Consider the following 23,393-nt stretch of genomic DNA (forward strand, 5'->3'; position numbering starts at 1 on the left):
CTTTGAATGAGAACCCTTCATTAAGGAATCAACTAGGATCATGAGAACATGCATGCATTCGCATAAGCAAAAGTAGTTTGCATGCCACTGTTATTTAATCTTAATTGTCATATCTATAGCCACAATCATAATACAATATTGAATAGTTGGGATTTTGGTCTTCAATTAAAAATCAAATCAGCTGTGGATCATCACGAAAAATATCAACTAAATTGCAATTCGAGGCGGGCTAATGAATGTTATGAATTAGTAACATCGGCTGAATACTGTGATGATCATACTAAAAAAACTCTTAAAAAAAATTGCATTATCTTCGGTCATTTGCTCCGAAATTGTGACCTCGACTCAAATTACAAATGCAGTGGTCATTCAATGCCTATAATAAGACATTTGTATGACAAAATATTTCATTGTCAAATAATTTGAAAATTCAAATTTAGGTAAAAAAAAAAAATTGAATTTCTTTGTTCAGGTTCTCAATAATTGTATTGATATAATAATTTAGTAAATACATGCCCCGACGCCATGTTTATATAATATACATGCATACACGTTACGAGGTGGACACACATATTATTCTACATAACATATACCACAAATAATACCATCAATCCTTCCTGCATTTTCTCCTTTCCATACCTGCCTTTGATTTAATTAATTATTTGGTTTTGTAATAATTTTCTATAGGTTAATCAGTGACAGATACTTAATGACAATATATTGTCTGTTTACACATGGACTCGAAAACATTTGGAAAGCATAAAAACAAGCATTCGATCACATAGGTAAAATCGATAAAAAGGGAATAAACTAAGGAAATGACAAAAGTGTTTGATAGTTTCTTTTCCTTGAGAATCGACATGTTAGTGGGGTAGTAAGGTTGACTAGGAATGTAAAATGCAAACAGGGCTCACCTCAACTGCTAGCAAAGCGCTAGCAGGTGTTATCCGAGAACAATTAGTTGATTTGGATTTGTAAATTATTATAGATTATTCGTTGTTAAAATAGAAAGAATTAGGGGAAGAAGGCTCCACGAGTAATGAATGAGAAGATCGAAAAGTTAGAAGAAGAAGGAATTTTTTGGTTATATTAGTATTAGAAAGTGACTCCTTTTTAATCGAAATAAATTTAATTAAAATTTGATTTATCTTATTTATTCTTTTTTGTTTGCTTCATTACTGGTAATGTTTTTATTAATAATTTCTTTTGTTCATTCAAGAAAAAAATGTATTGATATGAGGAATGTTAATCATAGATAGAAATATATCTATTTATATCTTTCCTTATCAATATCAATGTGATATTATCTCAAATTAAATAGGAAAGAGTAAAAGTAAAAAAGAATAAATAAAGTATATGTTTTGTTTTTTCGTTCCTATTCTTCTTTCTATTTCTAAGACATAATCTTCTTCTGTCTAAAGAAATGACTCATCGAAATAATGAGTTACCATTGATATTGACATATCTGATATTGCCAAATTTTTGGGAGCTCCTTTATGACCTGGACGTTCTCGAGATGCCCCTAATAACCAGTGAATGGCAAGTGCTTTTCCTTGTGTACGAATTCTATTTCAATGGGAACTTGATGAGTTGATCTGCCTACACATTTTGCTTTTACTGCTATAGCGGGAGTTACTCCACGTATTGCTTGACGTAAAATAGATAGAGAATGTAATTGTATAATGGTATCTGAAAGAATATCTTGCTGGTGCCCTAAAGCGCTCATAGTATCATTATGAATATACAAACCAAAACTGTGAAAGCCTAAAAGTATACATACCCAGTTGAGATGTGATATGACTGTATCCCGATGCCTAAGGACATAATCTAATACATCGCACTAGGCGGTGAAGGCCCGCCACGATTTAGGGCAAATTGTTTCAAAAAATCGTTTTGGAGCTAGGTGGTGCCTATGCAGGCTAGGCAGTCCTAGGCGGTTGGCTAGGTGGCACCTAGGCGGTCCTAGGCGGTTTGGTTTTTATTTATTTATTTATTAATTGTGTAATTTTTTTCTTTTTTAGTTTCATGGTGGTATACTTATGGAAATGGTGTACCTAATTTGCAAGGGATGGATTGACTACAAGTTCATCCAATTGTGAAATGCATTGGAGCACTTTTGAGGGGATATATACAAAGAAAAGAAATAAACTAGATACATCAAGGTTAAATAATTTAGTCTATGTCCAATCCAATGCAAGGATCACGAACAAGAAGAATTTAGTCTATCATCTAAGAATACTCCTCATTATGATTGACACGGCCCAACTCAAATATCCTAATGACACCTGGATGACACGTGCGGGCCGACACTTAGGAGTGACGAAAGCCCTAAGTGTAGGAATAAACCCGAATGTCAAGGAACCAATAGGAACATGTAAGAACCTACAAATTCAAATTCGAATAAGAAAAGGAAATAATATGAAAGTATGAATGCTAAATGACATGGTGATAATGTAAAACTCCCATGAATGAAATAGGAAAATCAATGAATACAAGTCTGAAGTAAAGATACAATACGTCTAAAGCATACCACTAAGTAGAGTACAAAAGAAAGGTGAGCTTCAAATTACAAGAGTCAAGATGAGCCATACATAGATGAAAGCAAAGAGAATCACTGGTATGGAAAAGCCTCGAAGCTTGGGTCGTACTCTTCTTCACTATGTCCTGAAGGGGGTGCAAAACCAGAAAAAATGAGTGGACCTCTTCTTATCTATATGTTTTTATAAATAATCAACCTAGCATGTATTTCATATTTCATGATTTGGATATGATTTACATTATGCCTTTATAGTTTTCTATAATTATGGTTGATGAGAAATTAGGATTTATTTAAGTTACTTTTATGAATACCTTTTAATTATCGAAATCCCATTCCACTAAAGGTGATGAATTATGGGTTGGCATTTATGCATTTCTATGGATATGAATTATGGGATTTACGTTTCTGAATTTCTATGGTTTACGAATATGATATTCCATGGATTTATTATCTTGGATTTATGAAACGAGGTTTAAGCTTTTGAGCTTCGTTGTTTGATACGAGTTTTGAGATATGTTTTTTTTAGTACTTGTCTAGTGGGTTATCATACGGCACATCTGCACACCACGTGTATTATGTCTATGGCTATAGGACACATATGATGGAGGAGTGAGATATGATGGACAGCTTCACTAGCTATGGCTAGTGTTGGTGTGGATGTTTGCTATTTTATACAGCTTTACCTACGGGTGATGGACAGGTTATTCAACTTCACTTTTGGGTGATGGACAAGTTATACAACTTCACCTTCGGGTGATGGACATATACTGCCTTCGGGCGACTATGATACCCCTAGTTAAGTACTTCACAGATATGATTTACAGAGGTTTTACAAATGTTTTACTTTATTATGTCACATCCCAGACTGGCTCCGCCATAGCACGATATTGTCCGCTTTGGGCCATGGTCTCACGATTTTGTTTCTGGGAACTCACACGAGAACTTCCCAGTGGGTTACCTAACCTGGGAATGCTCTCACCCAAACTCGCTTAACTTCGGAGTTCCGATGGATCCAAAGACAGTGAGTTCCCAAAAGGTCTCGTGCTATAGGTGGTGGGTATGTACATATAAGGCACATCACCCCCTCTCCGTTGGTCGATGTGGGATATTACAATGATTTTATGCTAACTGTTTTTTAAATATTGAACTTGTTGGATGGTTATATTTTGTGTATCCTTTTACTTCTATTTTTGCATTTTATCATTCTTTTATTATCCATGCAAGTATAGTTTTTTTTTTTTTTTTTTTTTTTTTTTAAGTATAAATAGGCACTTATTTACAAGATACATTATAAATTTACATAAATCCACCTAGGCCGCCTAGGCGCCCACCTATGCCCTACTCACTGATCGACTAGCGCCTAGCGTTTTTTAGAACCTTGGTTGGATCATAGTCTCTTACATTTAAATATCCTTCAAAAGGAAGTAAATAAATCTGGAACATATAAAATACAGTTAATCCTGCTATGGACCAATCTATTATTGCAAAGGGTAATGCTAGGGAGACCAAAATTTTAAACTAAATTTGCAAACCGAATGATATGGTTGTAGATGATTGGATTATTAATTAAATGTGAATTAACGTGATTGTTTCTTATTGATGACACGTTATTTGATGTGCAAATTTGGTCTCCCTAGCATTATCTTATTGCAAAAATAGGTGAATACAAATCGTTGGAATTCCCAAAGTGATGCCTTCTCGAAAAGCTGTATATTGTTCTTGCTAACCAACGATTATTACCATATCGGGTAACCCCATCATATATTTAATTTAGCCGAGATATGTTTGCAAGTGAAATAATTGTCTCTTCAACACAGTCGCATTCCTTTTCAGAAGACGATTGAGTGTCTGAATTTTCTACGGTGGCCCAGAGTATAGAATACTTTGAATACATTTTAACCATTAGATTTTTGTTTAAAGATTCAAAACTAAAAAATTTAACAATTATATTTTGGACCACTATAAAAATTTTGTTTTAGAAGTTGTGCTTTTAAGCAAATTTATGACTGTTGATATATGTGAGGCACTTTAGCTCATTTCAAACAGCTAGAAAAAAACATGGGACATATGCATAGTTATTCACGTGCGTTTGGGCGACGAAGGTTCGACCTAAACACCTAACATGTAAGAAAGCAGAATTAACCTTGCAGGCAAATGAGTTTTAAGGAGGTGATGAACTTAGATGAATTGGATAAACCTCTACAACGGCGCGTCCAAAATCTGAGTTGCTCTCGCAGTATACCAAATTCCAAACAAAGTACCAACCGAGGTCATGATCTCAATTACCCAACATTTCAAGTGGGTAGATATGTTAATGTAGTGCTATAAAGTCATACAAGGTTCCCGTTTTCTGAATATTGAAGAAAAGTGACAAAAAGTCATTGTCTTGATTGCTTTTGCTTTCTACATTTTATATTCCACTTGACAACTCAAATCTCTGCTTGGTGGCTCTCGTTTATAGCAAATACAGACAATTGCTACGAACGATCCAACTTCTATTTTTGGATTTTTATCACAAATGGTCATTAAGATTGATCAAACTCATTACTTTGCTCCCTCATTTCAAAATAAATTAATGTCGTCTATGACCTTCACTACCGTACATCAATTTGGTCATTCCGTTAAAATTCCGTCAACTATTTTGTTAGTTTGTATGTGAGACCCACAAATCCAATGAAATGATAACACGTGGATTACACAAAATAAGGGTTTTTATCGCAAATGATCATTGACATTGATCCAACTCCTGATCATTAAGATTGATCAAACTCATCTCATTTCAAAATCAATTAATGTCGTCCATGACCTTCACTACCGTACATCAATTTGGTTATTCCGTTAAAATTCCGTCAACTATTCTGTTAGTTTGTATGTGAGACCCACAAATCCAATGAAATGATAACACGTGGATTACACAAAATAAGGGTTTTTATCGCAAATGATCATTGACATTGATCCAACTCCTCATTTTGGTCCTTGACTTTCATTACCGCATGTTAATTTAATCCTTCCGTTAAAGTTTTGTTAATATCTTTTGTCCCACTAATTCAATCATATGGCGTGTCACATCCCGACCCATGCTCCACCACATCCTGGGCACAACTCTGCCGTAGTACGATATTGTCTGCTTTGGGCCCCGACCACGCTTTCACAGTTTTGTATTGTCTGCTTTGGGCCCCGACCACGCCCTCACGGTTTTGTTGCTGGGAACTCACAAGCAACTTCCCAGTGGGTCACCCATCCTGGGAATGCTGTCGTCCCTTTCTCGTTTAACTTCGGAGTTCCGATAAAACCCGAAGCCAGTGAGCTCCCAAAAGGCCTCGTGCTAGGTAGAGATGGGAATATACATATAAGGCTTAGAGGATCCACTCCCCTAAACGATGTGGGATGTTACATGGCACCACATGGATTAACTAGAAGAAATTGTTTTTCTAAAGATTTAAAGCTAAAAGTAAAATAAGAAACTAAAAACCAAAACTAAAATAAAATTAAAAAAAGTCATTGTCGTCTTCATCAGGTTATGCTCAAAAAGAAAAAAGGGCATCATGACACCATTAAAGTACTTGGCCTCCTGAATTCACTCCTCATTCTCTCTATTTGGTTATAATCCTATTAAATTTGAATTGAATTTGGATTCAATTTTATCAAATTTAGATTGATTTTTTTTTTTGCCAATTGGGGTTGTGGGATACAAGAAAATGTCAGTGGGGGAATACTCGTCCATTAGTTCACTCTTAAAAAATATAGTTTCTTATAGTTAATCTATGCGGAGCAATTTGATTGGATTAGTGGGATCACATCAGCACATAAACGAAAAATATTGATGAAATTTTAACTGAATGACTAGATGTGCGGCAATGAAAGTCGGGGACCAAATTTATCAATTTTTGAAACTCAAGGACCAAAATGAGTAATTGGATCAATCTCAAAGACCATTTGTGAGAAAAACCCTTATTTTATGTAATTCACATGTCACCATTTCATTGGATTTGTGGGTCTCACATATAAACTAACAGAATAGTTAACGAAATCTTAATAGAATGACCAAATTGATGTAAGGTAGTGAATGTCAGGGACGATATTGATTGATTTTGAAAGTGAGAGACTAAAATGATGAGTTTGATCAATCTCAAAGACTATTTGTGATAAAAACCCTCTATTTTTTAGCCATCTTACTTTTTAACCTTCATATTTTAACAAAGAGTTACTGGAAAAATAAGACATATGAGTAGTAGAATTGGTTTGGTTCTATTTTATTTAATATAAACGATATTCTAGGTAAAAAAAAACCGAGGGTTCGAATTTAGAACGACAGATTTGTAAAGGAATATACTAAAATCAGTATAATAATTCATTATTTTTATTAATACTTAACCATTAATTTTCTTAGTGTACACACATAGTTTACCAAAAAAAAAAAGAAAAAAAAAAACTAATTTCGGAGTTGATAATTGGTAACGATGTTTCACCTTAAGCTCCTGAAGATTTAGAGTAGGTCTTACAATAAGCCATTCATAATAATTTAATAACAAACTCACCAAGCAAACCATATGAATCAAACCTGAGATCTCATATATTGCAAATAAAATATTAGTAATGATGCTAGTGATAAATTCGAACTCAAAAACCAAAAAAAATTTGCCACTGTCCTGACAAATCGACATTGACAAATTCTGAATTTGTTACCTAAATTATCTATTAGCAAAATGCTTTTTTGTCAACCAAAAAGTGTAAAAAGACAACTTGGTGGAGTTAACAGAGAATCCGGTGGGACAATCTCCAGGTTCAGGTACTGGCTACACTCCCAATTCAGAGCCATTTCTGAAAAGCTCTGTTTCTGCCAAGTCCAGGTGGGGATTCATATTTGATCCATCCCAACCTACTGGCACAATAAACAGGTAAACTTATTACCTCTCCTATTTTCTTGAATCGAAACATGTTTTGTTTTGCAAGATTTTTATGGGGTTTTGTGAAAAATGTGATTTAAGTTGTAGAGTTGGATTCTTTCCCAGAAATCTCACATGGGTTAATGCCATTGATTAGAAAGCTGCTTGTTTGCTAATTCATTTGTGTTAGTGTTGTTCTTCTTCTGTGATTTTTCAAATTCCATTTAAATTCATTGACTTTGATCAGCATTGGGACTCTTTAATCCCAATTGACTGGATTTAGGACTCTTTATAAACCAACCAATGAACCGTACTGTTTGATTTGGGATAGTGATCCAATAGAAAAAAGACAATTTTAATCTTTTTTAATCTCAGCCATTGGATCTAAAGCGACCCTTCCAGGTTGGTTAGGTACTGTGTTTGTTCTAACGCTACGCAAAGTGGCGCTTTGTGGGAGATGATTCACTTATTTTTTGGCGCATGATATGTTGTCCATTAATGTATATGCCCTTTTGTTGCACATATTTGTCTTGTATGAATGTATATTCAAAGGATTCGTGTAGTGGAGGTGTGGTCCTCTTCTATATAATTTGGTAATTCTGAATTTGAATTCTGATATTGGGTTTCAGTTGGCAGATACTGAAGTTAAGTGTTCGGTTTTTCGTTCGTGGACGTTGATTTGGGAGAGATGGCTTCCAATGCTCCAGCAGGGCATACATGTCCGCCTCCAATGAAGGCCACATCAAACGGTTTGTTCCAGGGGGACAGTCCTCTTCATTTTGCACTGCCTCTCGCTATTTTGCAGATATGTATTGTAGTTATAGCTACTCGGGTTCTTGCTTATGTTCTGAAGCCGTTAAGACAGCCACGAGTCATTGCGGAGATTGTTGTAAGCTCATTTCTTACTTTTGTCTTGAAATTTAATCGAAGGGCAGTTAGTTTTGTCCTTGATCACGTTGCTATGTGTACACTCAGTCTTACTTCCCGGGACCAATTCCAAGGAGAAGAGCTTGTGGCCCTTCATTGTTAAGTTTCTGTGTGTGAAGTTTGTTGGCCGTTAAGTTTCTTTACTTTGGATGTTAGGGGGTGTTGGACTGTAGTCTAGCGAAAAATAGTACAATGTTTCTGAAAAATATTTATTTTATTTGTTTTTATTTAAATGAATTCTTGGATATACAGATGTGTTTAGGATCAATACAGATATTCTTCTTTGCTTCTTCTTTGTGCTGCATTAAAATCCTTACATGACGTTTAGGCATATTGAAATGAAGATATGCTTCCATGGCGTCCCCTTTCGATGTCTTTTTTTAAAGCTCCTTCTGCCTGTTTTGAAATTTTTGCATACAGAAGCATTTTGTGAGGGTTAATAGATGTTTTTGTATTTAATTGAACCTAAAGCAGAATACCATGCTGATTGTGATACATCTAAAGGTTGAATGACATTTTTGGTTTGGCAGGGAGGAATCCTACTTGGGCCATCAGCTCTGGGACGGAACAAAAGTTATCTTCAGGCAATATTTCCACCGAAGAGTATCACTGTGTTGGACACCATAGCAAACCTCGGTTTCCTATTCTTTCTATTCCTTGCAGGCCTAGAGATAGATCCTAAATCCATACGTCAGACTGGAAAACAAGCCCTTGCCATTGCCGTAGCAGGAATAACCCTCCCATTTGCATTAGGAATCGGTTCAGCATTTGTCCTCCGAGAAACCATAGCCAAAGGGGTAGATGCTATTGTATTTCTTGTGTTCATGGGTGCGGCCATTTCGATAACTCCGAGAAACCATAGCCAAAGGGGTAGATGCTACTGAAACTCTTGAACAGACATTGGAAAAATGGCTATGTCGGCTGCCGCAGTTAATGATGTGGCCGCCTGGATTCTACTCGCTCTTGCTGTTGCCCTATCTGGCAGTAACCAATCTCCCCTTGTTTCACTATGGGTCTTCTTGTCTGCGTGTGTGTTTATTATTTGTGCAATTGTCATTGTTCCTCCAATATTCAAATGGATGTCTCAACGATGTCATGAAGGTGAACCTGTTGATGAGATCAATGTATGCACTACACTAACTGCTGTTCTGGCTGCTGGTTTTGTTACTGATATATTTGGAATTCATGCCATGTTTGGTGCTTTTGTGGTCAGAGTTCTTGTACCAAAGGAGGGGCCATTTGCAAGTGCTCTTGTGGAAAAAGTAGAAGATCTTGTATCTGGTCTCTTTTTACCGTTGTACTTTGTGTTTAGTGGACTGAAGACTAATGTAGCTACAATTCAGGGGCTTCAGTCGTGGGGTCTTCTGGTTTTGGTCATATTTAATGCCTGTTTCGGGAAGATTTTTGGGACAATTGTGGTGTCTCTTTCCTGCGAATTGCCTGTCCGCGAGGCTTCAGCTCTGGGGTTCCTGATGAACAGTAAAGGCTTGGTGGAACTCGTTGTCTTAAACATCGGTAAAGATAGAAAGGTAACGAACTAAATCTTGTATCACTTGTATAATCATTGTTTCTTTTTATATCAAATAACCGTTTAACATGTATCATTTGTTCATGTTTCGCAGGTCTTGAATGACCAGACTTTTGCCATTATAGTTCTAATGGCTATGTTTACTACTTTTATCACTAAGCCTCTTGTTGTTGCCGTGTATAAGCCAAAAAAAAGGGGAAGAATGGCTGATTACAAGCATAAGACAATTGAAAGGAAAAATACGAATACCCAACTAAGGATCTTGGCCTGTTTTCATAGTGCAAGAAACATTCCATCTATAATAAATCTTCTAGAGGCCTCGCAAGGCACAAACAAGCGTGAAGGCCTTTGTGTCTATGCAATGCACCTCAAGGAGCTCTCTGAGAGGTCATCGGCTATATTAATGGTACACAAGGCGAGAAGAAATGGGTTACCCTTCTGGAATAAGGGCCAGCAATCAAATTCTGACAACGTTGTTGTGGCATTTGAGGCATACCAACGATTAAGCCAGGTGTCAATCAGACCAATGACTGAAATCTCTTCGGTTTCTGATATGCACGAGGATATTTGTGCCACCGCTGAGGGCAAAAGAGTTGTAATCGTAATTCTTCCAGCACCAGAGGCGAAATGGTACACTAGAGACCACGTGAAATGACTTTTGCTTGGTTAACCAGAGGGTCCTTCAACATGTACCTTGCTCAGTTGGAATTCTGGTTGATCGCGGTCTTGGTGGAGCCACACACATTGCTTCAAGCAACATTGCTTATTTCATCACAGTTCTCTTCTTTAGGGGTCGTGATGACCATGAAGCCCTTGCTTATAGTGCTCGTATGGCTGAGCACCCCGGCATTAGTTTAATGGTCATTCACTTCGTAGTGGAACCTGAGGTTGCAGGGGAGTTTTCTAGAATAAATATTGATGACAATGGTGGCACCAAAGCGGGATCAGTGGATGAAGAATTCCTCACCGAGTTCAAGCAGAAAACTGCCAAGGATGACTCAATCACATACGAAGAGAAGGTAGTCAGAAATGAGGCGCAAACCATTGATGTGATTCGTGAGATTGGTCGCTGCCATCTGTTTCTGGTGGGGAGAACACCATGCGGTGAAGTAGCCTTAGCTTTAAATAGGAGGAGTGAGGGCCCCGAACTTGGTCCTGTTGGTAGCTTGTTAATTTCACCAGATTTTTCTACACCAGCATCTGTCTTGATAGTGCAACAGTACAATTGTCAGGTATCGTTGAATTTGGCCTCGAAGATGGCAGAAGAGTTACCTGAACGAGACTGAGAATCAGCCTAGGTAGATTTCAAATGTTTGAATGACCTGCATTTGTTTTCAATATAAGTTAATGTTCTTAGCATTCAAAGTTTAGGCTCTCATGTTTTAATCATAGTACTGTCCTACAAATTCAGGGAAGTTATCACATAGTATTTGTTACAGTTTCATTCTATTCAGGGTGATTCACTGATTCATATTTCAGTCCCTTTCAAGATTAAATTTTGTCTCCATTTTATTTGTTTGTTGGTAAAAAGCTAGATGTAATTTACTAGAACATTAAATACTAGTCCTTCAAATTTAGGGGCACTCTAGTGATAACCCCCGCTGCTCAATATACCCCCTTTCAAAATTCCGAGTTTATATCCACGAGCACACCCCCTTCCCTCCTTACCTTAGTGGCGTCGACGCAAACAATGCATATCAAGCTAGCTTACACCCTTCATTAAACCCTGCTAGTGAATGCGACATGATAAAATTAAGGATAGGGAGTTTCCGAACCCAGGACCTCTTGAGACCGTCACAAAGGGTTCCTGCAATCTCAGCAGAACTATTCTTTACATTAAAAGGAATTGCAGTTTAAATTTTAGCTTCCATAATCAACTGATCATCTGGGTGAGGAATTTATTCTTGACAAGTCTATTTCTTGCAGCCCAGGTTGAATGCTTTTTGCCTTTAGATAGTAATAATATCCAGCTAATAAGTTATTTTTACAAATGATAGTGCTTGTAGGCTAAATTGTTAGTTGTGTTGTAGGCCTATTTGACTGAACTGTATTTAGGACTAGAAAGGGAGGGAGGCCAGTGGCAAGAGAGAGAGAAGAGAGAGATTTAATTGTGAGGTGTGTGTTGTATCACCCCATTGTGCCTTTATTTATAGTAGTAGGATAGGTTAAATCCTTGCCCTAATGGAATTACAACTCTAATAGGATAATAACTACTAAAGGGAATATTCCAAGATATCCCTAGATACACTAGGATTTAACCAATCATATTCCTATTCTAAATATAATTGTAGTACTCCCCCTTGAATATGGAAATACTCAAACAAAACATCGTATCAGATCTTTAGCAGGTGAGGTAGAACAGTTGATGAAGTCGGCGGCACAACGAGCGAATGCGAGTCTCAAATATAAATAGAGTATGCATTGGTAGTAAAACTCACAAAACCTCGCTATGGTAAAACCTAAGGTAGGTGAAAACCCATAGACTAAGGAGAAAAGTGAGAAGTATGCATAATGTCTAAAACAAACGTCAAACAGGATGAAAGTAGTGAACTCAACAGAGTATGATCATCCCAGGATGGGTGCCTCATCAAAACCTAGTTAGGTAGCAAAAATCCAATGGGATACATGCTCCTAATCGTAGGAAAAAGAGTACATAATGATCAAGTGAGTATGCTTCACTCCCCCTCAGTTAGACATAACTTCCAAATAAGATAACTACAAGCAATTCAAAACTACAAGCAATTCAACTCATATAATTTATGCATACCGATTCCTTGGATGAGCTTACGAAAAAGAGACTTGGGCAAGGACTTGGTAAATAGATCGGCCAGGTTGTGCTAAGAACGGATTTGCTTGACTTTAATGTTCTGATGCTGTTGTTGCTGGTGAGAATAAAAGAACTTCGACGTTATGTGCTTGGTATTGTCTCCTTTAATGTATGCCTTCTTTAATTGCTTGATACATGATGCATTGTCTTCAAAGATCGTCGTAGGAAGGTCAATGACGGTAGTAAGACCACTAGTGCTTCGAATGTGTTCCATGACGGTTCTTAACCAAAAGCACTTTGCGATGCTTCATGCAGGGCGAGGATCTCATCATGGTTCAAAGAAGTCACAACTAACATTTGCTAGGTAGACCTCGAAGATATAACGGTGTCTCCAATGGTAAAGACATAGCCCGTTTAAGAACGTGTCTTATGTTGGTCAGACAGATAATCAGCATCTAAGTAACCAACAAGGCGTGACTCAACTCCAGGACCAAAGGGAGCAGCTCTTCTCGAGGATTCATGGGTGTAGAACAAGCCCAAATCCGTCATACCCTTGAGGTAGTGAAAAATTTCTTTAACACCATTCCAATGTCTGCGTGTAGGCGCATTACTGTATTTAGCCAAAAGATTGACAGCAAAGGAGATGTCAGGTATAGTGCATTGAGCCAAGTACAAGAAAGCACTAATTGCACTTAGGTATGGAATTTTAGGCCCCAAAATCTTTTCCTCATCTTCCTTGGGACGGAAAGGATCTCATTTAGCATCTAGAGTATGAACGACCATTGGAGTAATCGAAGGCTTCACTTTGTCTTCATTAAAACATCGCAACACCTTTTGGGTGTAGTTTGATTGATGTACTAGGATTCCATCCGAACAATCTTCGATCTTTAGGCCGAGACAATATTGAGTTTTCCCAAAGATCTTTTATCTCAAATTTCGATTTTAAGTGAATGGCGATTTCCTCAAACTCTGCGGGAGTTCTGATAAGGTTCATGTTGTCGACATAAACTGCAATGATCGTAAATCCGGAATGTAACTTCTTTATGAACACGCATGGGCATAGTTCATTGTTCACATAACCCTGACTTGTCAAATATTCATCAGACGGTTATACCATATCCGCCCAAATTGTTTTCAATCCGTAGAGTGATATCATCATTCTAATAGAAAGAATGTTCTGTGGTCTAGAAATATTTGAACTAGTTAATGAAAGTCCTTCTGGAATTTTCACCTAGATTTATGTATCTAGATCCCCATAGAGATATGTGGTTACTACGTCTACAAGCTGTATATTTAGTTTTTCGAAAACTACCAAACTCATAAAGTATTGGAACGTTATAACTTCCATTACGGGGGAATATGTCTCCTCGTAATCAATCCTAGGGTGTTAAGAGAAGCCTTGCACTACTAGGCGTGCTTTGTATCACATTATTTCATTTTTCTCATTACGCTTCCTCACGAAAACCCACTTGTAGCTCACGGGCTTCACATGTGGTGGAGTAGAAGCTACAGGCCCAAACACCTTACGTTTCGCAAATGAATCAAGTTCGAGCTGGATTGCTTGTTTCCAGTTTGACTAATTTGTTCTACATTGACATTCATCAACAGAACGTGGTTCAATATCATTGCTAAACATGATGTCAGTAGCTACTGTGTACGCAAATGCATCGTCGACGATCATCTCATTCTGATTCCAAACCTCATCCAATACTGCGTAATGGACTGAAATCTAGCTATTCTAGGAAGGTCGGGTTGTCTCATCTAAGACATCACCGTAATCTATAATAACCTCATACGTTGAAACAAATGTGTGAGTGATGGTCGAATTCAAACTAGGGTCACTAGTTTGTGCCGTTTTCCTCTTCCCGGGTTATGAATCATTTGAACCAGGGGGTCTGCCACGCTTCAGGGTAGAAACAGATGATTGGCTAGCCGCCAATGTACCAGCCATGTGAAAGGTGTGGCCACCCCACCCTCGGGGACGGTTCGGCCTTCCCAGGCGGTAATATAGTGTACTCTAGGTACGTCTATCCTTGCAGGTGCGTTTACAGCGGGTATATGTGATCTTGTCACCTTTGCTAGATTAGTAAAAGTATCCAACATGCTTTGAGCAATGCTTTGAAGATTTAGAATACATCGAACTTCAGTTTCAGACCAAATAGTACGGGGATCTAAAAGAGACATAGTGGGAGCATACCACGACAATTCGCGACATTCTACAAGAATGTTAGCATGCTTATCTCCCCCTAATGACGGAAAACTGTCTCTTCAAAGTGACAATCCGCAAAATGTGCAGTAAAGAGATCTCCTGTCAAGGGCTCTAAATAGTGAATAATTGATGGCGAATCATAACCGACACAGATTCCCATTCTTCTATGGTGACCCATTTTGGTACGTAGTGGCGGCGCTATTGGCACATAGACTGTGCACCCAAACACACGAAATGCGAGGCGTCAGGCTCGTATCCAGTAACCAAATGTAATGATGAATGAGGTTGGGTAACGATGGGCCTTAGGCGGAACAACATAGCTGCGTGCAATATTGCATAGCCCTATACAGATACCGACAGGTTGGTTCGCATAACCAAGGTTCGAGCTATTAATTGAAGGCACCTTATGAAAGCTTCTACCATGATGTTTTGGGTGTGAACATGGGGTACATGATGTTTGACTTCAATCCCAACTGACATGCAATAGTCGTCAAAAGTCTATGACGTAAACTCTCTAGCGTTGTACTGTCGAATCGGCTTGATCGAATAATCAGGGTGGTGGGCCCTAAGCTTAATAATTTGCGTTAGGAGTTTCGCCAATGTAGCATTGCGTGTGGACAATAAGCAGATATATGACCAACGTATCGATGCATTAACCAACACCATAAGGTATCTAAATGGTCCGCATGTTGGTTGGATAAGTCCACAAATATCCCCTTGAATCCTCTGAAGAAACTCAGGGGGGTTGTGAATAATCTTTGTGATTGAGGGTTGAGTATTCAACTTCCCCAAAGAACAAGCTTTGAATGGCAGGAATCCAATGTAGGGAGGTAAATGATGCCCATGTGATGATTTGAGGATACAACGCATTATGTCACTTTCGGGATGTCCCATACATTTATACCAAAGTAGGAAAGTGCTCTGGAACCCGGGCTCAGGGCTGGCCACATGGTGGGTCTCTATGCCACGAATGGTTGTGATGTACAACCCACTCAAAAGACGTTCCAGCTTCTCGTGAATACGTTTCTAGCTATACTCGTAAGAAATGATACAAAGAAATTCAGAACCATTCTCTTCAATGGTTTCAACATGATATTGATTATCTCGAATGTTTCTAAAACTCAGCAACGTTCTTCCAGAACGTGGAGAATAGAGGGCATCTTTAATGGTTAAGACAGTACCATTAGACAACATTATACGGGCCTTTCTATATCCTTCACTCAGGTTGGATGAGCCTGAGAGGGTTGTTAGAGGTGCTTTCTTAGGTACGAAGTTAGTAAAAATAGTGTCGCTTACGTAATATGGTATGCGTAGTAGCACTATCAGCCAAACAACTAACTTCATCACTAGTCATACCTAGAAATAAATTAATTGAATTGGTCACATGCATAAATATAATTTCATTCATTCAATTAATCAATTCAGAAATAATATCCATAATTCAAAATAAACAAAAACCAAACAAATTATTCCAAAGACTTAGAAAAATTATCCAAAAATTAAACCCATAAACCTAAAAAATAGGGGGGTTCGGCCACTAGGGGTCAAAACACCCTAAAAACATGTCTAGAAGAATAAAACTTATTCGTCCATAAGAGCTGATGCCTCCTGAAAAATCTGATATCTCCATGGATGTAGTAGCATTTTCGGGATGTTCTACATTGGCAAAGTTACACTCATGACTGGAATGATACTTGGCAATGGCCTCGGGGGTAGCTCTGCATATGTGTGACCAATGATTCTTTGATCCACAGCGGTAACACATGTCCATTTCAGTAGAAGCCGATTGAACGGTAGCTAATCCTTTGTTCTTGAAGTTTGAGACCTTAGGTGCAAGGGGTTGGCGCTTCTGGGTCAAATTTCCTGCCTTGGATTCTGTTGGCCTTGGGCCCGTGGGTGGGCTTCCCACCCATTACCATGGCTAAGACGATGTTTTTGTCGTTTGTGGCTGCTAGAATTGGTTGTATGTACTTCAGGCGCAGCGTTCGAGGACAATATTTGTAGCATGGAAGGTCGAATAGATCTTCTCCAGGAAATCTGCATTTGTTAAGTCCATTTTACAGAACATAAGGAGTGATCGGATTCTACAAACTTCAAGGTTGTATTCATTCACAGACTTAAAGTCTTGGAAGCGTAAATGTTGCCAATCGTGTTTTGCTTCAGGCAAGTAATTGTTTTTTTGGTGATCGAAACGATCGGCCAGAGTAAGTCAGAGGGTGTGTAGGTCCTCTTCAGTGATGTACTCGGTCTGCAGTGCATCGTGGATTTGTCTTTGAATAAAGATCATTGCAGTGGCTTTCTGAGCTTTATCTACGGGGGTGGCATCGATAAGTACCTCAATGCTGGCTCTAATACCCTTTGCAATAAAAGAGAGCTTCACGTCTTAAACCCACTTTAGGTAGTTTCTTCCAGATACTTGTACAGCGGTGAATTCGAGCTTGTTCAAGTTCGACATGTCCCTAAAACGGAGGGTACAATAAAACGTGGTTAGTCATATGGTAATCCATAAACATACATCGTAGAACATTCAAGTTCTATGGACATGTATTGGTTTAATTTAAACATGAAAGCTACATATTTCATATGGTAAGTTCTTAATGAAAACTTTAGGTTTCAAAGGCACTAAATATGAAACTACAGGTTCAATTTAGTTTTATGAATGATTAGTTCATAAAGGAAAGGTTCATGTAAGAACACAGAATACAATACGTTGATAAGTGTAGTGGATTTGAGTTTCTTAGAGAAGTGTGAGAGCTTCGAGACTACAAAAGGATATTGAATCGTTAATATCCAAAAGTGATCTTTAGGCCAATAATTTTGGATCAATTATCAGATTAATGGATTGCAAATCACTTTAATTAATTCAATAGATCGGAACCAAATGGGGTCGATCGTGGAAGCAAAATAATGACAGACGGTTCATATTAGCTTCGGTTGGTGATAAACCAAGTGATAATTAAATTAGAATTAATTAGTGTAAACCAAAGTACCCAAAAAAAAAAAAATATTTGGGCATGATTTATAATGCGGGGATGCCAAAAATTGGCATTGGGTCGAAAAAATAACGTGGCATAGCTAAAAGTGGGCTAGTAACGACCCGAGGATAGGCCCTGCAGCTCGGCTACAAGTTATTGGGCCTCGGGAAGGGCTATAGGCTTCTAGGTTGTGTAGTTTGGGTAAGCCCAGCAGCAAAAACTGCTGGTTTGGGCAAAAAACAAGGCACAGAACAAGCCCAGCACAAAGCTGGCTTGCAGGTTGATGTAGGGAAGCCCAGCCGAGACTGGGTTTCGGGTTTTTGGATTGGGGCAGGTCAAGCCTGGCAGAAAAAGCTGCGAGCAAATGGGCCAAGGGGTGGCAAAGCCCAGCAAGCAATACCGGCTTGCTGCAGGCGAGCCTGGGGTACGGGGTGGACCTAGCAAGCTACGGGCTTGGTGCAGGTTTGGGCTAGGGACTTAGGACAAAGCCCAGTAACTCAAAAGTTGCTGGTTTTGGGCTTAGAGGGGTTGCAAGCCCATGGTAACCCTTACCAGGCTGAAGCCTGGTGTTCGTTTAGGCGCAGCAAAGCCTAAAAGGTTGTTGCCATAGTCCGGACGTCACAATGACGTCATTCTAGTGGCGTGCTCGACGTGGCTAGGTTGCGGGCCAGTGCGATGCTCGATGGTGGTACCAGTGGCGGCGAGTTGCGGCCATGCCGCATTAAATTCCTAGAAATTTTTTTTTCTACATCATGAAGCGCGTGTGTGTATCAGAAGGAAAATATAAATATAGGGGGTTTATACATCATGGGGAATGTTTTCATGCTTCTTGAACGTTTCAAATATCTAACTTTATTTTAAGCATATCCGATTGGAAGAAAACAAATAAAAGCCTTTGAATTTTGTAGAAGAAAACCTCCTCCTACGATCCTTCAATTCCTTAGCTTCTAGTAAGAGCGTGTTGATAACATGTTGTAGGCTTTTTTGACTTAACTGTATTTAGGACTAGAAAGGGAGAGAGGCCGACGGCAAGAGAGAGAGAAGAGAGAGATTTAATTGTGAGGTGTGTGTTGTATCACCCCATTGTGCCTTTATTTATAGTAGTAGGATAGGTTAAATCCTTCTCCTAATAGGATTACAACTCTAATAGAATAATAACTACTAAAGGGAATATTCCAAGATATCCCTAGATACACTAGGATTTACACAATCACATTCCTATTCTAAATATGACTGCAACAAGTTGGAATATTTCTCATTTTTTGACCACTTAATTAAAGAAGAATTCATCTTCGTTGTACTAAATAAGTAAATATTACATCAAGTCTATTTGCAAGGTGGATTATAAAGAGAGAGAGAGAGAGAGCATCATTTAGAAGCAATTTATCAAATATTTAACTGTTTTATTTATTAGTTGATTATTTTCACAACACAACGAAATAAAGTATATTTTTTCAAGAGTGAACTACTGATTTAGTTTCTAAATTTCAAGAGTGAACTACTAATTTAGTTTCTAAATTATCACCTAAGAAAAAAATTAGTTCCCTAAATTTTTTTTTTGGTAATTAAGTCCCTAAATTCTTTAAAAACTGCTAAGTTTTTCCCTAATATTATTTTCAAAGCTATTTTATCAAATTTTTCATCAACTTGAATTTCATGACACGTTTTAGAGGGTACTGTCGTCATTTTCTTGCCTATATGCCCTTAATATTGACGAAAAATTAAATAGAATAGCTTCAAATTTAATAAGGATGTAATTGGCATTTTATTAGTTTAAGGGCTAATTTTTTAAGGAAAAAAAAGAAGTTTATGACCTAATTTTCACTTAAGTAATAACTTAAGAACTAAGTAACAGTTCAACCTCTTTTTTTTTTTTTTAATTATTATTATTAAGTATAACAATATCAAATTAGCTATTAATTAACTCCCCAAATTAGAGGCGGACCCATGAATTGAAAATAGGGTGGGCTAACTTGAAGCCAATTTTTTTAGTGGGTTAATTACAGTGAGACGTAGGGGTGGGTTCAAAAAACCGAAAACCGAAAAAAACCGAAAACCGAACCGGACCGAGACCGAAAAAAACCGAACCGAAAAAAAAACCGAACCGAAATTGTCAAACCGAACCGAACCGAATCTGACCGGTTCGGTTTCGGTTTTTGAGGCTCGGAAACCGAACCGAACCGAACCGAACCGAAATATATATATATATAATTTTTTTGAATATTTATAAATAGTTTAGTCATACAATCATAACAAAACAGAACCTGTTGCCATGTTGGTTTCAGTGAAACTTTACAAGCATGGAGGCATGGGTTCGAACCCTCATGCCTCCAGGATTTGTGAGATTTTTTTTAATTTTTTAATCTTTTTAACAAAACCCTTAAGTGTAACCCTAACCCTCCTCCTCCTTATTTTTCATTCCGCCTGGCCTATTAATATGAATGTGAACTTTCATATTTCCTTTTTTTTTTTTAAATAATTTTGGAGGGAGGGAAAAAAAAAAAAAAAAAAAAAAAAAAAAAAAAAAAAACCGAAAAAAACCGAAAACCGAACCGAAAAAAACCGAACCGAAAAAAAACCGAACCGAAAAAAACCGAAAAAAATTTGAACCGAACCGAACCGAACCGAAATTTCGGTTCGGTTTCGGTTTTGAGAAAAAACCGAACCGAAAAAAACCGAACCCAGCCCTAGTGAGACGTCATGAGATTTATTGTGTTTTCACAAAAATCTCTCATATTTGAAATATTATACTAACACCCTTTGAGATTCTAATTCACTTTCACATAACCACTTTAGGGCTGATATCGTCTTAAAATATTTTCTTACATACCAATTTACCCTCAATATTAATTACTTTAAAATGTCTTTTAAAAATAAATATAATAAAAACAAATTTTTGGATCAAGAAAAACATAAAAAAAACCTCTCTCGCGTCCACCTCAGTCTTCACCTCCCTTCACCTATCACCCCATTATGGACTCGGATCCTCTTCGGACATGTGTTCGGATCCGACAGACCAATTCATATCGGCCATTGATATAAATAAATACAAATAGACAAAATTTGAAGGATTACTGACAATTATCTTTCCATAAGTGTCATTGGTTATGTGTGTGTATATAAAAAGAGAGAGAGAGAGAGAGAGAGAGAGAGAGAGAGAGAGAGAGAGAGAGAGAGAGAGATGGTACTGACTGAGGTTGTGTTTTTATTTCGTAAATGGTGACAGAACCGGGATGAAGGGATTCCTGGAGTGGGAGATGAGCAGTAGTGGTAGGTTTTGCTTCTTGGTGGTGCGGTTCCTCTTCTCTCTGCTGCTCTCAAAATTGCAATGGCCACTATTCCTTTTTTCCGTATTCAGCCTTGAAGGGGTTATGTGAAATTACCACAGTGATGAAGGTGAATGTCGTCCTTACACCACGACGTGGGTTCGAATCACGTTGACTCTTTAATCTAACATCTAATTTACCAAATCTATTGTTTGACAAAAAAGACAAAAAGTGAATTAAAATTTCAGACGGTGTTAGTGTAATATTTCAAACATGAGAGGTTTTTATGAAAACAAGATAAACCTTAAGGGTGTTAGTGTAATGAACCCTTTTTTTTATATGAAGCTTGAAGCATTCGTGTTAACATAAAAAACAAAGCATTCTCTCCTCAGACCTCCTTCCAACTGTTGTTTTCTATCATCATCCTCTACAGCGTTGCTCTTGGCAAATTCCAGGTTGCTTGGTGCCAATTATATATATTTGCACTTTCCATTAAGAAATAACTGCAAGCAATCAAATAATTCATTTATGGGAAAATGTATACTTGACATTTGATGGCATGAAGTAATCTGCAGTAACATAAAACAAAATAATTAAGGTAGGACAGAAGCAGCATTTCTAACATTTTGGTCTTGAATCATGAGTTCTGGAGAAATAAGTTGCAAAGATTGTTCTTCTTCCATTATGCTGCGAGAGGTTTTGAAATCATAAAAATTAAATGCAATTCGAACTAAAACTATGAAAGATTGAATGATATGTACCTCGGTGACTAAGTTAAACAAATTGTACCTGTTTAAAATTAAAAAATAAAACTCAAAAGTAACAAAAATACATGACAAACACTTCGAAGGAAGATAGAAAATCTAGTTAAGAGCAACTCTATTTGGTGAGAAAACTTCTTGTTCATTTGGATATTGTCATTTTTGGTGTAAGAGAAAGAAGTATGAACATAAACATAAAATCTATATTGCTGATCAATTTTTTAATAACATGATTTCACTAGTGCAAAAAACACTTTGCGCAACGCAGGTCCTTCGTCGCGCAAAGTCAAAAAACGTCGCGCACAAACCGTCGCGGCAAGGCAGTGACAGAAGGTTTTGCGCGACGCAAGTAACCCCATCGTCGCGCAAAGACACTTTGCGCGACGTATTTTGCGCGACTCAACATTCGTCGCGCAAGTTTCTTTGCACGACGCATGTAAAGGCTTCGTCGCGCAAAGTGTCTTTGCGCGACGTATTTTGCGCGACTCAACCTACGTCACCCAAGATCTTGCGCGATGTATTTTGCGCGACCCAACCTACGTCACTCAAGATCCTTGCGCGACGTAGACTATAGTCGCTCAAAGTGTCTTTGCGCAACGCATGTTCCCAAGTTGCGCAAAGATACTTTGCGCGACGCAGTCTACGTCACGCAAAGATACTTTGCGCAGCTTGGGAACATGCTTTGCACGACGTATTGTATGTCGCGCAAAGTGGAAATTTGGTTTTGGTAAAAAATATTACTTTCTTAATTTTTAATAATATTGTAATTAAATTCTAAATAATAATTAATTAACCAAAGAAAAGTATTTAATTATACAATATATGAAAATGTACATACAAGATGTCCAAATAAAAAAGAAAAAACTACAAGTAATCTTCTAGGTGAAGTGGCTACTGGGTATCGGCAGGGTGAAGTGCCTCGGAGGTTGAAGGTGTAGCAAGATCAGGTATTGGTAGTGAGATTTGGAGGCCGGTCATCTGTATGGCTCGTATAAGATCTCTCATCTGTCCGTCATAAGTATGCAGCTGCTCGCCCTGGGCCCTTATCTGCTCCTTCATCTGCTCACCCTGGGCCCTCATCTGCTCGCCCTGGACCTCAAGCTGACCCTTTAGGGTTATCACTTCCTCCTTCAATGAATCGACCTCTGTGGTGTTTGATCTGGAAGAAGAGGCACCAGTCTCACGAAGTCGTGCTTTCCCCATGCACCGAACAACCTTGCCGTGACGACGACCGAAGTTCTGATCTAGGACATCAGTCAAAATCTGAAAACCTGCATCATCAGGTACTGTGACGTCCTCAATTGGGGTCTCCGGGGGAAGTTGCGATGTTGCTTCTTGGAGAGCAGTAGTGCTCTTTTCCACCATAAGAGCCTGTAATAATAAAGAAAAAACATATATATAAATAATATTTGAAAGATTCATACATATAAGAATAATAACAATTACATATACTTACATGAAGCTGCCCAGCGGTCTCATCTCCAGGTCGAACGTAAACGTCCTCGAACATGTCGATCTCTGGGAACTTAGAACCC

The 23,393-nt window shown here is 38.0% G+C and overlaps 1 protein-coding gene and 1 pseudogene across 2 annotated transcripts; one reads left to right on the top strand and one right to left on the bottom strand.

The window, feature by feature from the left end:
- Nucleotides 1-7,168: 7,168 nt before the first annotated feature.
- Nucleotides 7,169-11,387, top strand: LOC137711710 (cation/H(+) antiporter 18-like; annotated as a pseudogene). The gene is made up of 4 exons (XR_015963800.1): nucleotides 7,169-7,437; nucleotides 8,055-8,314; nucleotides 8,883-9,881; nucleotides 9,975-11,387. The product of XR_015963800.1 is annotated as a cation/H(+) antiporter 18-like (transcript).
- Nucleotides 11,388-22,647: 11,260 nt separating this feature from the next.
- LOC148696252 (uncharacterized) lies at nucleotides 22,648-23,393 on the bottom strand. The gene is made up of 2 exons (XM_088695156.1): nucleotides 23,315-23,393; nucleotides 22,648-23,229 (listed from the first exon to the last, which is right to left on the bottom strand). The coding sequence occupies exons 1-2, from the start codon at nucleotides 23,366-23,368 to the stop codon at nucleotides 22,750-22,752; spliced, it is 534 nt and encodes a 177-aa protein (XP_088551282.1). The 5' UTR covers nucleotides 23,369-23,393; the 3' UTR covers nucleotides 22,648-22,749.

This window comes from Pyrus communis, chromosome 6, assembly GCF_041283825.1.
Source record: "Pyrus communis isolate YQ-2024b chromosome 6, ASM4128382v1, whole genome shotgun sequence".
Lineage (NCBI taxonomy): Eukaryota > Viridiplantae > Streptophyta > Magnoliopsida > Rosales > Rosaceae > Pyrus > Pyrus communis.

Bases quoted from the DNA above. Each gene is read 5' to 3' on its own strand.
- LOC148696252 (XM_088695156.1), bottom strand. From the start codon at position 23,368: ATGTTCGAGGACGTTTACGTTCGACCTGGAGATGAGACCGCTGGGCAG. The intron at 23,230-23,314 runs GTAAGTATATGT...TTATTATTACAG, and splicing joins AGACCGCTGGGCAGCTTCAT to GCTCTTATGGTGGAAAAGAG.